At 36.0% G+C, this 16,136-nt stretch overlaps 1 protein-coding gene across 2 annotated transcripts in view; it reads right to left on the bottom strand.

Annotated features, from left to right (window-relative positions):
• The window catches only part of Cps1 (carbamoyl-phosphate synthetase 1), a 108,842-nt gene extending 102,569 nt beyond the window's left edge, over positions 1–6,273 (bottom strand). The window contains exons 1-2 of one of the 2 annotated variants that reach the window (XM_011238500.1): positions 6,257–6,273; positions 5,409–5,552 (exon numbers count right to left, since the gene is read on the bottom strand). In XM_011238500.1, coding sequence (XP_011236802.1) covers positions 5,409–5,534 — 126 coding nt within the window. In that variant the 5' untranslated portion in view covers positions 5,535–5,552; positions 6,257–6,273. Of the gene's footprint in view, positions 1–5,408; positions 5,673–6,256 lie in introns of those variants that run through there. The other variant, NM_001080809.2, reaches the window with a different exon arrangement.
• Positions 6,274–16,136: the final 9,863 nt, after the last annotated feature.

Genomic DNA, 16,136 nt, shown 5'->3' with positions numbered 1-16,136 from the left:
TATATCTAAACTAAACTATGAAAAATAGGAAGCCTAAGGACAGATTTTTTTTCAGATATTTATTATGTAAATAATACAGTAAAGACTTAAAATGGTAAAGTTTTGTTTTGTGTAAATGAAATCTTATCTTTTCACTTTGGAAGCTATGCTTTCAAAATATGGGTATGTAATTTTCTAATTCGAACACAATTTGATTATCTTTAAAATATTTGATGTACTTCTTTGTATTTACGGATGCTTAACATTTCAGGATGTCTGAACATTGTAACTGTAGCAATCAATTAAGCCTTACAGCATCAAAGTCCACTGGTTTTGTTAAACATAAGCTAATGTAGAAGATTAAAATCACAAGGTTAATTTTGAACAGCCCCATGTTCTGGGCATAGCTGAACAAAAGAGCCAGATTCATGAATAATTTTGTTCTAATTATATTTCTCATAAATAAAGTATAGTATTTGTGAAGACTCCATTACAGATCTTCATAAGTGTATTTTTTAACAAGCTCTGACTATGCATATGGTATAGGACAAATGGTTCTGAATTTGAGAGTATTAGCTAACTTTTACTTATATTTATAAATTAGTATGGTCTGACATAGGTGAAATGGTCAAATTTGCCACTAAACCTATTGATTAACTAATGACAATTTCACCACCCACCAACTTCCTTGAGAAATTTGAAAGCTTCTCAAATGGTGTTTAGAAAAGAATAACGAAAGGAAATGACCTCAAAAGCACATTCAGGTTTTAACTTTGTCTTTACTCATGAATGCAATGTCACAGCAAGTTTGAGCCTGTTTGTTTGGCTGGCAAGTAGCCCAGTCATTGTAAAGATGCTGGGAAATACTAGTGACATCAAGGTCTGTCTGTCCTCCATCTGAACATTGACAGAGAGCTCCGTCTTCATCTCATTCCAAAAGGAGTACTGACAGCCATACTGCAGCTCTCAATCCTAACAAGTCAGAAATGCCAGGATGCTCTAATAGAGACATACAGGCAGAGGAATGAGCCCCATTTCCTCAGCAGCTGAACCTCATTTCGCCTCTTAACCACTAAAAACCATGCTCAATGATGGGCAAAGGAAGCCTCGAGAAGAAGCCAAGGAAACATGAGTCAAGACCAGGTTTGACCCTCAGAACTTGTCTTAACCAGAATCCATAGCTTCTGACCCACAGCAGAACAGTGATAAGGCAAGGAGGTCCATAGGGCTCAGCCTTAGGGGAAGCAAACCATGATCCGAACTAAGAGCCCCTGCTTCCAGAAATTCTGCCTCCTGGAGTCTCACTCACTACTCTCTCTCCTAGCTTTTCCAAAAGTTAGGTATGCAAAGATGCGCAAATGGTCAAAGCACCGTCAGTAGTAAGCTAAAGAATCTGTGCTTCAAGAAAATAAACAAAGTATGGATAACATACATGGGAATAGAAAAGAGAAGCCACCTCCTGACCACAGGAAAACTGTGCATCAAAAGCACACAAAGTGACCTCTTCTCTGAGCCAATTAGACAATAACTACTTGGGACTTGAACTTAATTTTTCATTGAAATATTTGTACTACCATGGATGAAATCCATCCCCAACATGTATGTAGTAAAAGTCTAATAAAACAGCAAACCTTGACTATGTACAATAAGCTTACCCCTACCCCAATCCTTACCCCTAAGTATTGTACAGAAAGATTCTAATATACTAATAAATTTTATTTTCATGAATGATTCTTAAGACTATAGGTAAAGGATTCTTCTTGGAGCTATCAATTCCTACTGAAGTGTTGATAGCTCCTCTAAATTGAGCTAAAGATTTTGCTTTATTGGAATCAGAATAGTCTTATAAAATAAAACTTTCCAAAAGATACTGTCACATCCAGATTGCCAGAGAGAAGACTCAAATGTTAGGTGTCTGGCTTAATTGAACACAGGTTCCTGTTAAGTATAAATAGATTAATATCAGAAGCCATAGTTACTGGGTTTTTTTTCCTATTCACAGGGAACTCAACCTTTTCAATTGAATACCTCTGGTTTTCAAATTTATAAGTAAGAGGAAAACTATTCAGTCCTGGTGTCTTTAAGACTTGTGAATTCAGAATTCATAAACCTTCAAGCTCATTGAAGTCAGAGACATCATACATCATTTTTGCCTATTCCCCTTCTATATTCTTCCACAATATGCTGATCTGTCGAATAATGAATAACTGGATAAGGTGGTGGACAAAATTGAGCATTTTGATATACAACCTGCTTTTTACAATTGCATTACTTATACTAACTAAAAATTGAGGCCTTGAATATGTGACACAAGATTACCCCTATCCCAATCCTTACCCCAAGGTCTATTTATTTTGGTCCTTGAGTCATATTTGTGATAAAAGACATATTCTTATTTAATTAGAATATTTAAGCAGAAATAATAACATTATAATAATAAAATAATCATCATAAATGTGTAAGAGCTCTTCTCAGGTTTCTTATCATTGAAATAATTCGTAGTTTGTAAAAAACATAAGGGTTCTATCTATCCCTGTACAAAGTCTATCTACTGAAGTGAATGGAACACAATTTTTTAAGTATTTATCTTTCATTTTAAATTGCCTTCTAAGCTTCAGTATTGTATAGTGATCATACATTCTCTCTCTCTCCACTACTTATGACAAAGTTTAAGTTCAGAGACTATGTGAGTTGCCAAGGTCAGAATAATATGGAATATATAATCGAGGCTAGAATCTATATTTTATTTTATTTCTCAGCCTCAGTGTCTTCAACAGTACTGTTCCAACTGACTGAGTATAATAATGCACACTGGACATTTTCAATACTAATAGAAAAAAGATTATGGTCTCTAAAACTTTCATATGTTATGGTTGTTGATCATTTATACCCTTGATACCAACTTCTTTTAAAACAAGGAACACCTTGAAGTTCTTTCTTCTTCCCCATGAGTGAAACGCAATTGTGTCCACTGGCAACACACACTCTGTAAATATTAGCCACCAGCAAATATGCAAGGAAGTGTCGCAGAAAAACAGAGTGTGTCACTGCTGGTTCCACCTCCTTCTCTCACCATGGGGAGAAAAAGGTGACCTCTTCTGGCATTGCAAGCACAACCTGACTCACAGGGCAATGCTTTTGTATCTGAGTGTCTTTCACAATCCATTTACTATCTGTAACTAGCTGTTCTGTTACTAACCTTTAAAAACTGCTCCCATGCCCTTCAATGACAATTATGTAAATATACTCTAATGACTTTTAACTATCTTTAAAATACTGTGCCCACATCAAAAAGAATTAATTTGGATGTGTATTTCTTAGAAAATTGAGTTTTAAAAGAGAAGGCAAAAAAAAAATCATACATAAAGGACTATTTCAAAATAAGTGACTAAGAACACAGGTCCCCCTTGGACTCTGTGGGACTTTAATTCACTACCATGAAGCTTAAGAACTTCCATTTTTCATGCCTGGCATTCCTCCAAAGTTCTGGCCAGTAATGACTGTATGTGAGTAATGGCTTTTGCACCTTGAAATGATGGCTTATTCCTCCTGAAAATTTGTCATTCTTAGCTATGAACTATGGAAGACCCTTGAAACAGATCTACCACCATGAGCTAGAACTGCTTTCCCAGGGGTCGGTCCACATAATTAGCTCATGTTGTTGTGTGGTAATTGCTGTGTAGAGTGCTTGCTGAGTCTAGGGATCTGATTTATAATTATTGTGGCCTCCACTATTCATTGCTCTGTTTTTGGTATTTAACAGAGACCTGCTCATCCTTAGCTACCCACTTCTGTGAGAATAAAGTGGTCCAGGTGACACAGTTCAGAAATATGACAAAGCACTTAAACTGTAGATGGTACTGTTGTCCTTACAGTTTCTTCTCTTCAAGATGGCATGTGATGTCTTCAAGGCATTGAAACACTTAACTAAAGCTAAACCACCATTCTCTGTATATCAAGGTACTATGTCCTTATTGATGCTTTAGAATATCCATTCTCCTTTCTGGCTTCCATCTTATTATCAAAATGAATCCAACATGGCTTTCTTAGGCTTTGTAATAAATTCTCAGGGTAGCAGGCTCAAGTTGGTATCATGTCATTGATGTAAGCATAAGTGTCTCTCTCCCTTTCCCTCCCACTCCTCCTCCCCTTCCCCATCCTCCTCTTCCTCTCCCTACCCTCCATGCCACCATCCTTTCCTTCCACCCTCTTTTTCTCTCCCACCAGTCTTCTTATGTCTCTCTCCTGTCCCTGGAATCTATAAGAACCTATAGAAATTGCCTGTTCCCACACATGCCAGAATCCAAAGCCCCTGAAATCCTGACCAAGGCATTATAAGCAAAAGAATCTCTTTTGGTATAGCATTGGAAATGTAAATGAGCTAAATACCTAATAAAAAATGGAAAAAAAAAAAGAGTCAAATGTCAAAAAAAAAAAAAAAGGAATCTAAGGAGCACCAGGACAATTTTTAGTCAGCCTACTATGCACCCAAACTACAAGCAGAATTCCCAGTGCTACTCAACCTGTTTTTACTCAACACTGAAAAAGAATGGTGTTTTTTTTCTACTTTTTTATAGCTCTTTGCTCTAAAGAAACAGTGTATTGAAGCTACTATGATTTCTGAAGCTTTGTATTCAGTAAAGAAGTGTTTCATTGACCAAGTCCCCATGATGCAATTAGCCTTCTCCAGTGAGAAATATCATAAAGAGATAGGAAAAGGTAGAGGTTCCTATAGGGATTTCATAACCAGGGGTGGGGGTAGGAGGGAAAGAATTTACTTTTCCACTGTGACCTTGGCCTCTCTGCTACAGATAAACCTGGACAGACAGATTTTTCAGCTGCTGTTTGCCTCAAAATCTGATTCTGCAAAAAGGAGAATCATAAATTTTTCCTCTGATAAGAAGGTTAAGAGAGCATGGAAATGCTGTCTTCCTCTGTGTACAGGGATATCCAATATTAAAAATTCGTAGATATTTTTCTTCTAAACTTTTAAAACCTTATATGTCTAGGAAGAAACCTTTTCAGTTAAGCCATTATAAAACAAAGGCTTAGCATACTTGGGGGCGGGGGGGGAGTATTCCTTGTGTACATAGAACCTGCTTCTTTCAACTCAGACCATTAGCAATAAAATCAAGGCATAAACTAAACTATGATAACTTTTTTAAGTGTACCCTTTTCCTAGTAGTACACTTATAGTTTATATGTCCGTAGAAACTGGAGTCATTCTTCATATTGGATAAATATCACCTCCACCTTACTCAGAGAAGATTAAAAATAATCATTTGCCATATCAATGGATTCTATGGTAAAGCACTTTTTTAATAAACAACTTTGTTCGAAGCTGTATTTGCCCTGTCAGCACCACATTGGCTTCGCTGCAAAACTGTGTCCAGTGCATTATCATCAGACACAAGAAACAGGGGTGTTACCTTCACAGAAAGGAGCCTGATGCCAGGTCTGGAGAAGTCCCACTGTCGCTTCGTAGTCACATTGGCAAAACCAAAGCCACTCTTCAGGGTCTTCACCACTTTGCAAGCTGTCAAAATCCTCGTCATTTTGAAGATGTTTTGTGACTAAAATTAAATCACAAATATCTCATGAGATTTTGATGTCCAATTTGTTTGTAACCAGTGTGAAAGAAAGCTGTGTGGCGACAGTACAGTTGAGGCTGTAGGCTGACTGCACAGCGATCTTTGACTCCCCATTCATTCTGCCATTAAATAACCTATCTACAGCTCCTCCTTTCCTTAGCCCCTCCTCCCAAGCTGATGTCCAGAGATGTTCCAATGGACATGTCATACAAATTGCAACATAACAAGTGGCACCTTCTCCTGTGGAAATCATGATACTGCTGTAGCAAGCAAGCTAGCCATCAAAGGAGTTGCTTATGTAGCTGAATAACATGACCCAGGCATGGTAAACAGCCTTAGGTGTACTCCTTCTTCAAAGGGCAGTACCTTGCTAATAATGCAAAAGATCAAACACTTTGCTAAGTTGGAAATGGTGCCTCATTCACTTCAGAATCCATTTGGATTTCAAGAAAACCCAAATATGGAAAAGGTTTCTGCTTGAAAAAGGATGATGGAAACCACATCCAGTAAAGAAAATATCAAAACAAACATTCCTCTACAAATATACAGAAAACATCTGAGTTACTTGGGAAGAGAAACTACTAATGAAGTAATATATTATATTTCTATTACAACACTCTTCTTCATTCTAGATTTTAAAGCTATTGGTAACCCTAATCAGAACACAAGGGAACAAAGGAATTTACTGTGTATCTCCAGATCTCTTAAGCCTGTAAAAATGAGAATAGAACAATGGGAAACAATTTAATATAAACATTAATCTCAATTATTTAGTGATTTAAGTATCACCTAAGATAATGCAAGATTTGGGCATTTGTGTTTTGACCTAAATACAATTACTCAATTCATGCTTTAGCCACAGGTAAGAGTGGGCAGTCAAAGGGTCACATTGGCTAGCAGGGCATCTCACTTAAGCCAAGGCACATAAAGAGAAGGCAGCCCCACAGCATCATTGCCAGACAGCCTTGAAGGCCAGGAAATGTAAGCTGTGAAGACTTACTCCTTAGGATTTCCATAGTGAAGGTGATGACATAAAGGTATGTTAATTTCACTGACATAGTGTCAATGCTGGAAGGGAAAATACGAACCCACAAATAAGTATCAAAGCAGAGCTTAAATCCTCTGTCTTGATGCATTAGTATAGAAACATTCACTGGGGTCAAACTATTTGAAAAAATAGTTAAAATTCTTAAACTCAAAATAGAAAATTCATACATTGGGACTCCACACGCAACCTCAAGATTGGAAAGCCCGGAAATGGATAAATAATGAATAAAATGGTGAGTGTCTTTGGAATTAAGTGCCCAGATAGACTAGAACTTACAACCAAACTGTCAAACATTATGACATGAAGGAGGAAGCTTACACTTGGGCAAGTCAAAGGGGTGGGGCTTAGGACATGATGGGTAGGGATCACGAAAGTCAGGCAAGAAAAATTTAAAAGAATAGTACACTTTCATGAAAGACATTCTTCATAATATTTTGAATTTTTCCCACATTGCTATGATTCTTTCCTTACATAAGCTGCATACATTCAGCTAAGGAGGGTGTCCAGAATATATCACGGACACAGATGATGGGCCTTGTCTTAGAAAATTTACTGCTTATAAGCCAGGACATTGTGGGTCTCTACGTTTATATAATTCATTTGTCTGGAAAAGTAAAATTATTTTACACAGTAACTTTCCCTCTGTTACTCATGCACTTACCATAGTTGTCACTGTCTATAGCTTTATTATTTTCTTGTATGTAATCCCACATAGAGAAATAAAATCAAGGCATTTATCACATTTGGAAGAATTACAAACATTCCTTTTAATTTAATGCTCAAAAAGCATTTTATTCTTTTCCATAAATTGAAATGTAAATTCATTTTCTCTCTCTCTCTCTCTCTCTCTCTCTCTCTCTTTCTCTCTCTCTCCCCTCCCTCCCTCCCTCCCTCCCTTCTTCCCTTCCTCCCTTCCCCTCCTTTGCTGGGGATATGGTTCAAATGAAGGGCTTGCAGCTAAAATCCCATTGCTGCAATCTTAGGAATCTTAGAATCTTAGGAAGCTCATGGATCCACTAGCTTGGCATACATGGTGAAAACTGTTTCATACTAGGTGGAAGATGAGGACCAACACATGAGATTATCTTCTCACCTCTATTCATATACTGTGCATACACATACCTGTACTTATGCACAGGAACACACACACATAAGTAAGAGTATATGTGTACAATATACATATATGTATATATAATCAATATATACTAATTGTATATAACTAATACAACTAGTTATCAAATTAAAAAAATAATAGCTCTCAGTCTTCCAAAGTATTTAAGTTTAGAAATTTGCAACTACAATATCTATTATTGTAATAGTATTATATCGTGTATGATGGTGAATTTATTTTCATTTTTTTATTTAAAGAAATTTCAAACATAATTGTGTCACCCCAAATATAACCTGAAAGTCGACAGTTTTGTATATTTTCTTTTATATATCTATGTAAATTATAGCTATGAAAACTTCAGTGAATTTGTATAGTGTTTTGTGAAGTAAAAACATATCAAAAAAAGGTTTACTATTGTTACAAAATCCTTTATATATCTTGAAAACTCTGCAATGAATCCACTTTCATTTCTTCCTATTGCTGTTGCTTTACATATTAATGTTAGCATTTTGATCAATATTGTTAAGGTTCTTTCCAAAAGTATGTGTCCCTCTACATACTAATTACAACTTAATCAAAGGACAATTCCTTGCAGTGGACACAGCACTGCCCTCGCTGGTATCTTCCCTAACTTTCCTTCAATGCAATAAATAGTGTTTGGTTTCACTTAACCATGTAGGTTATGGATGAGACTGAACACTTTTGTTCACACCATCTTTGTTCCCATTAATCCATTCATGGCAAAAATTTTGAAACAAGGACAAGGACACACAAAGCAACACTAAGGAGAACTCCTACCAAATGGAAAAGTTGAGAACAGCTCATTGTGGAAAATATAGGTCACAGGGTTAGAATAAATAATGGCATTAGCAATTCTTCTTCAAGTGTGCAGAAACCACCAAATCTCAATTCTTGAAGCATGACTTGCCAAGAAATGAATCAAAAACAATTCTAAGAAATTGAGCCTCTTTCAAAAACCCAACTATATAGCAAGCATGCAATAGAAGCTTTAGGGAAATGAATGGATAGATGCATGAATGAATGAATGAATGAATGAATGAATGAATGAATGAATCAGTTTATGTATACTGAGTTCCTGGTTTGTTATGATTATTTAAGCCATAGCAAACAAAATTATGTCAATAAACCCAGGAGGATATAACGATACCTAGGACTCAGGGGAAAAAAGGGAGCACTATTACTACAAAAGTCTCATTGTGAAAACATCACTGGAAGACAAAAAAAAAATCAGAATAAAGGAAGTTTAAAAACTCTCTGAAGAAAGCCCCACTCTTGTGCTAAGTAGGGATGTATTAAAATGAAATATGAAAGTATAAAGGGGTCAGGTTCAATTATGTGGTTTTACTAGTCGAAGAATATAACAGGAACATTGCCACAGTAAGGACGTGCACAAGAATGCCTGTAGTTTGAAAGGAAGAGAGGAGAATTACCCCACATCAATTGCACTTTCTTTCTTTGCTCAAAAGTGAGGGTGTGAGGATAGAAAGTTCCTTTGAGTTTAAATATAAAGATTTCCAACTTGTTTTAGTTGCTTACTAACATGTCAGATGTTGATAAGTACAATGGACAGATATTAAGTGGTTTGAGGAAAGGTTTTTTTATGATAACCAGTGTCTTTGGAAACTCAATCAAGTAAGGCAGGTCCATTAAGATCCCATTGACATTTTGAGGGCTAGAAAGTAAGGAACCAATTATGATTAATGTATTTATCAATCTAACATTTGATAACTTAAACGTTGAAGTGATGTAAAAGAAGTTGAAAAATGAACAGAGAGAAGAGACCTTGTAAAATTGGTTTCACTCAATAAAACCCCAAGGTGCATGTGATTTATAACCTATGACAATAAAAAAGCAATCACTTTATATAAACCCCCACGTGTTTGAAAAACACCGTAAAGAGAACAAGTTCATTAGTACATGCAACATGTATTTTTATTCAACAACAGTACATTTTTTGTGCTCATAGTTGTATTTAATCATTGTTGCAGGTTGAAATAAAACTACCAGGCATGATCTACCTTAACGTAAGAGGATCACATATATCCTAGACTAACATTGGTGCATAGACAATTTGCAGAGAATGTATAGAAGTAGGCTGCTGCAAGTAAATTAGCCAAGTATGTTGAGGGCAAGTGAAATGAAAAGAAAATAGACAACTCCTTCGAAAGTTGATTCAGAATTCAAGTGACCTTGGAAAAATTGAAGGCACAGTTAAACAGAAACAGAGCAGAGCAAAATCCAAGTGGGAAGGTCAGATGTAAGTCAGTCCAAAAGATGGAGGAAAAATGTCTGCCAAAAAAGAAAACTGTGGTGGATAGATTGTTTTTTGGAAGACAGGCATATGTAGTGCTAATATTGAATAGCAAGAGGTCCTAAGTTAGTCATAGCTGACTATGCTTGCATAAAGTATATTTAGATAACAGAATCTAGAATAGAAATTAAGAAAATAAACTGAAAATTACTTGTAAAGTTAAATATTGAATAAAGATGTAAAAAGTACTACTTTGGTGACAATTAAAATTTAAAAACATGTCATGTAGAGTTAATTAATCAAACTTAATCTTTAATGATGAAAAATGGAAATTATTCAATAATAAATTTAAAAATCTTACATAAGAAGCTAAGACACTAGTGTATGATTACAATTTTAGCACATTGCATATTTATAATAAAAGGTATGTCTATGTGTGCATAAATACATATTTAAATAAACTTGTTTTAATTGTTCTAGTCATGAATAATGTTAAGTAATTTGCCATTTATTCTCATCGTTAGGCACCTGCTTGCCTTCTCCATTAAGTTTAGAAACAACTCCTGGTTATCGATTGCTGTTCCTGTTGTATAGCTGATAGTGTGTCTTAGCTTTGTAACTAGCTTGTCTAGCACCACACTGAAAGAGTCGAGGCCAGAATCAGAATTCAGCTCTTAGCCAATGTCCATCCTCTTCCTGTGTATTGGTCATACTTGGAAAAGCGGGTGTGACGGTGTAGAATGAGGTGGAGAGAGTGGGCTGGGCAAGATCCAGCAAGACAGAAAGCACACCCGAGAGTGGAGGTGCAAAGAACAGATTTCAGAGCTCAGAAGGGTTTATGCCATCACGTAAAGTTAAGATGATACAACTTAAGTAAATGTCAAAAAATGAGGGATGAAAGTAATTCTGACTTTACTTTTGGTATTACATTTAAATTTAAAAATAACAACAATATTCAAATAGCAGGGAATTATACTGGCTATCTTGTTTTTGTAATTCAGATCAGGTAAATTGGATTGAGACTTGACCAGACTTAACTACAATAGCAAATCATGTTCTCACTGTTTTCTATCTTATACCTTATTGTTTATAATTTTTCATTCCAAAGCCACAGGATCTGAGTACTTTAGTCTCACTGAATTCTTATATTTGTTTGGAAATAAGATGTAGAGTAACTAAAAGAATTCAGGAAATGCTTACTAAGAAATGCTAGGATATCAATCAATATATATCAGGAAACAGTATTGGCTTTAACTAAAAATGATTTCAAGAAAATTCACAACATCTAAGTGCCTTACCTACATTTTTAGAAGGCAAATAGTATAAATTATATAGATAGTTTTAGATAGATTAAAAAATAAACCTTTAAAATAGTTTTCTGGTTCTTTTGTTTTGTATATATAAAAATCTGGCATCTGGATAAATATAGAGTCATCTCGTTATTTATGAGTTATTCAGTACTAAATAGCCTTTAGTAAAAGTTTTTAGTTTAGCTTTTCTTTAAAAAGGAAAAAAGGGTCAATCTAGACCTGAGTTCCACATAATTGATACCTTTAAAAAAATAACTTGATGAATATTAAAACAATTAGAAAGATGCTAACTGTGTCAGTTTAGCTAATCCTGGTCAAAGAAGTTTCTTAAAACTTGACCAAAACATGCTTACAGTGTAAATTTCATAGAGTGTGATGACTAAATCATTAGATATGTGCTCATTCTAACTAGTAAATTATTTCTACGAAAATGTTTTTTGAAAACAGCAAATTCATCAGCAGCCCTTCTTTGCACAGTGATTATTATTGCCAAAACCCTCCCCCTCTTATAATGTGCTGAACAGAACAAACTGCTCTGATGAACTTGTTTTTTCAATTTGTCAAGAGTAAACACTACTGATTTTGCAAGACTCTAAAGAGCAACCTTCGCCATGAGGAGAGAGAGGTGGTAATTCGGGTCATGAGCCAGGACACTACTGGACCCTTTTAAATTAAACACGTGTGATGGTCACAGTTTCGAAGTATGTTGTGTAATGGACTTGAAGGTACCGACCTAGTGAAGCAAGAGAGAGCCATTTACTTTAGAATGACGTTGAGAACTTTTTAAACAGGCCATCTACGCAAATTTCTAATCCACTCCCTTTAGCAGGATATTTGATATAATAAATCTGACACCTTCTGGGCCCTCCTGTTTCCAAGGGAATTTGATCTAGGAAGATGTGTTTCAGATTCTCGGAAACTGGAATAATGCTTTCACAAACTTTAAGTTTCATTATCCTAAAATGTTATCGCAGCTCGCCAGGAAAGGAACGCACAATTATTTCTCCCTCCAATGTCGAAGGTTGAGAATGGCATTATTATAAGGCATGAGTATTGTTGTTGTTGTTGCTGCTGCTGCTGCTGCTGCTGCTGCTGCTGTTCTTGTTCTTGTTGACGTGGTTATGGTAGTGAGATGGAGTTGGTGGTGGTGTTGTTTATAAAGACTTTTTATTTTAGAAAATCAATGCTATGAAAGGAAAATGAGAATAAGCTAGAAAGGAAGGACAATAAAAGGAGAAAGAAAGAGAAGGCGGCAGACTGATCTCTGAACTCTACTAACTGCTAACAATTAGTCAAAGAACCTCCTTGGATATCAAATTTCTGATATAGCTTTGAGTATTGGAGAATTGGTTGGTTTCTTTTTTCTGGTATTGTTCACTTGATGTCATTCATCCTTAACCTGCTCTTGCCTTCACTAAGATCATTCACAGCTCAGAAGAATTAAATATATATTCCCATCAATTGATTCTGGGTTGGAAAATAAAAAGTGTTCTTAAAAACTTCAGGAAATTCAAAAGCAAAGCAAGGATCATTTTTTAAAAAGTTAAAGACTGTGAAAAGATTTCAAAATGTTGTATTTAAAAGTTACCTGACTAACTGGGCATTTGGCGGGTGGGCCTGTAAAATCTCAACACTTGAGAGATGGGAAGGCCTGAAGTTCAAGGCCAGTCTTTAGCTGCTACATAGTAAGTTTAAGACTAAACTGTGCTATGTTAGACCTTGTCTCAAAAATGAAAAGCAAATGTTATTGTGGTGAGAAGCTGAGGCTGAAGTAGTGTTCTAGGAGTCTGACAAAAAGAATGATTACACATGTTTAAAGAGCAGGGGAAATGACATAATCAAAGTACTGTGTTAGTATAAATCGTACATTAACGTGTTGCTTGGAAAAGGGCTTTTCAAATGTGAATAATAATTATGTTAACAATGGTAAATGCATTCTTTAAATTATTAAATATTCTGACTCAGTCACTTGCCCATGTCTGGTTTCTACAATTGTCTTCTCTCTCTCTCTCTCTCTCTCTCTCTCTCTCTCTCTCTCTCTCTCTCTCTCTCTCTCTCTCTCTCAGAGCTGAGGACTAAACCCAAGATCTTGCACTTACTAGGCAAGCGCTCTACCACTGAGCTAAATCCCCAACCCCTTCTACTGTTGTCTAATCAATTTATTTGTGTTTGATTGACTCAGCAACACTTATCTTATTACAATCCATCTATCTTTTAAATCAAAGATAAATGAAGGGCTCTTAGGGAACAGGCTTATAACATAAAAGTGCAAAGGCCCCAGTATAAAATGTTACTACTCTCATAGGAACTGAGGACTCTCTAAGAAGTGGAACCAACTCATCTCTAAATCTCAAACACATACAACTGAAGATCATATAGATAGATTGGTTCACAGACAAACCTTTAAATAAAGGACAAAAATACTTTAAATAAAGACTTTTATTGCCTGTGGTTGAATTAGGGAAAGACTGGAAGAAGCTGAGGAGGAGGGCGACCCTGTAGGAGGACCAGCAGTCTCAATTAACCTGGTCCTCCGAGATCTCTCAAACACTGGACCATCATGCACCAACTGATATGAGGCCCCCAACACATACACAGCAGAGGACTTCAGGATTTGGTTTCAGCCAGAGAAGATGTACCTAACCCTCAAGAGACTGGAGGCCCCAAAGAGTTTAGAGTTCTGGTTGGGTGTGGGGTGGGTGATAGGGACATACTCGTGGAGACAGGGGGGCGGGGAGGAGGTATGGGATGTGGAAAATTAGGAGGGTGGACCAGGTAGGGAATAAATCTGCAGTGTAAATTAATTAATTAATTTAAAAAAACTTTTGTTGGCACTTTATTTTTTTTTCTTTTCCTCTCCAGAGGCTGAGGCTGGACCACCTGACCATAACAAAAGCTCCATGCCTTCGTCCAGACACTTTTCAGGACGGTAATTTTTATTCACACGTGAATCAAAACACCTTGGTTGTTCTTTGAACACAGCACAAAAGATTTGTTGTCCATTAGGATGGCGAAAAAAGAAAAAACTTCCATTTTAATTTTCTTTTTGGTAGACAAGGTAAGAGAAATAAATGTACTTATTGTGAAGATATAGTCCAACTTGTCTTGATTATAGAAAATTAAAATGTTATAGTGACCTGAGGAGTAGGAATGCAACTATGGTAATAAGAAGTTTTAATATCTCAAAACTAAGTTCTGAGTTGTCTGCACATACAAACTGCCTTTGTAGCTACTTCACTTCACGTCGACATCAGGAGAAGTACCATGAAAGTCTATGTTTTAACGAGGAAGCACTTTCTTAAATAAGATTTACATTGAAGTAAATGCTTCTATAAGACAAAAGTAGAAAATATATTAATTTAGCATCATTGCTTCATTTACATGGTCCTTTTTCCGCCCTTAAAGTTTGAAAGTAGAATTTTGAGATCATATTCTAGGTGTGACAGGGACGGTGATAGGCCAAAATGGCTTTTGAGCATTACTGTGAACAGAGATTTCTGGCAGAGACTAGGGAGAGGAAGATCCAGTTCTGTGAATTCTTCACTAGGACGGCTGGCTGGACTCCAGCCTGTTCTAGTACTCACAATCCCACATGATACTTTTCTCCTCTAGCAATACAAATTTCACCAGAAAAAATTACTAAGGACATGATAGAGTGGGGGGCAAAGAAGAAGAAAAAAAAAAATCCCGGGGGGGGAGGGGGACCACATGATTGTAAAATAATACAGCTAAAATACATAACTGATTCTTTACAGTGGCTTGACACTCCCTGTGTCAAAAACCATCCGCCTTGTGTTTACTAAAGTTTTCTCTGTACAAAATGAAGTTGACAGGGGAAAAATAAATAGAGCAGACTGTGACTCACTCAGCCAACATAAATTAATGCAATGCTTTGCCCTGTGAGGAAATCTGCCGCTGAATAACACTGAACTTTCTCTGTTTGCCTGTATTCGATGAAATCTTTGAATTCCTACAGAATGCTGTTCTTTTTTTTTTTTTTTCTGACATGAGACAAATTCTTTATAAACATCTTGTTTGGATCAGCCACCACATTGTAACATTGTTTCTTACACTAAGGCTACTATTCTATAAAACTGTTACATATCTCCACTCTAACTACAGTGCAAAGCTAAAAAAAAATTAAAAAAAATAAAAAAATAAAAAAAAGCAACACCTTCAGTTTTCTAAGACTTTACTCTCATTGCTTCCACATTTTGGATGTATAATCCTAAATTAATCTCTTCCTTGCCTCTTTTTAGCATCAACAAATAGGATATTTCCTAATGTAGCAAGCATTAGTTCTATGAGCCATGAGGGGTAGTTTTTAACCCCTCCTTCATTCAATGTTAACTAAAAGTCTTTTACATGCCAAGAGGGCTACAGTCAAGCCACTGTAAAGAATCAGTTATGTATTTTAGCTGTATTATTTTATTTATTTTATTACTTTATTTATTATTTATTTTCAAAAGTTCTGAAAATAAAAATGAGCTCAGAAACTCTCTCTGCAAACTCACTCTCAAAGAGCCTTTACAGTTTATTCTTAGAAAGAGCCATGTCGTATCTAGTCTCAAGACTAAACAATAAAGAAAGACAAAGGGAACTGTAAACCTACAAATCTCAAGACCCCAAGACCCAAGAACAACAGACCAAATCAATATTCCTCTCCAGCAGCCACACGACGATGAAGTGTGAGCATGTGTCTGTACACTTCACAAAATACAAAGCCCCCTGCATCAGCTTTCATATCCCAAAGGAGTTGACCCACACTTCTAGGAAGCCCTTCACATCCTACAACTTCTCAGAAAACAAGAAGAATCAGATTTTT

Source organism: Mus musculus, chromosome 1 (assembly GCF_000001635.26).
Source record: "Mus musculus strain C57BL/6J chromosome 1, GRCm38.p6 C57BL/6J".
NCBI lineage: Eukaryota > Metazoa > Chordata > Mammalia > Rodentia > Muridae > Mus > Mus musculus.
Note: the sequence above shows the minus strand (reverse complement) of the source record. Positions and strands in the feature narration are given on the sequence as shown.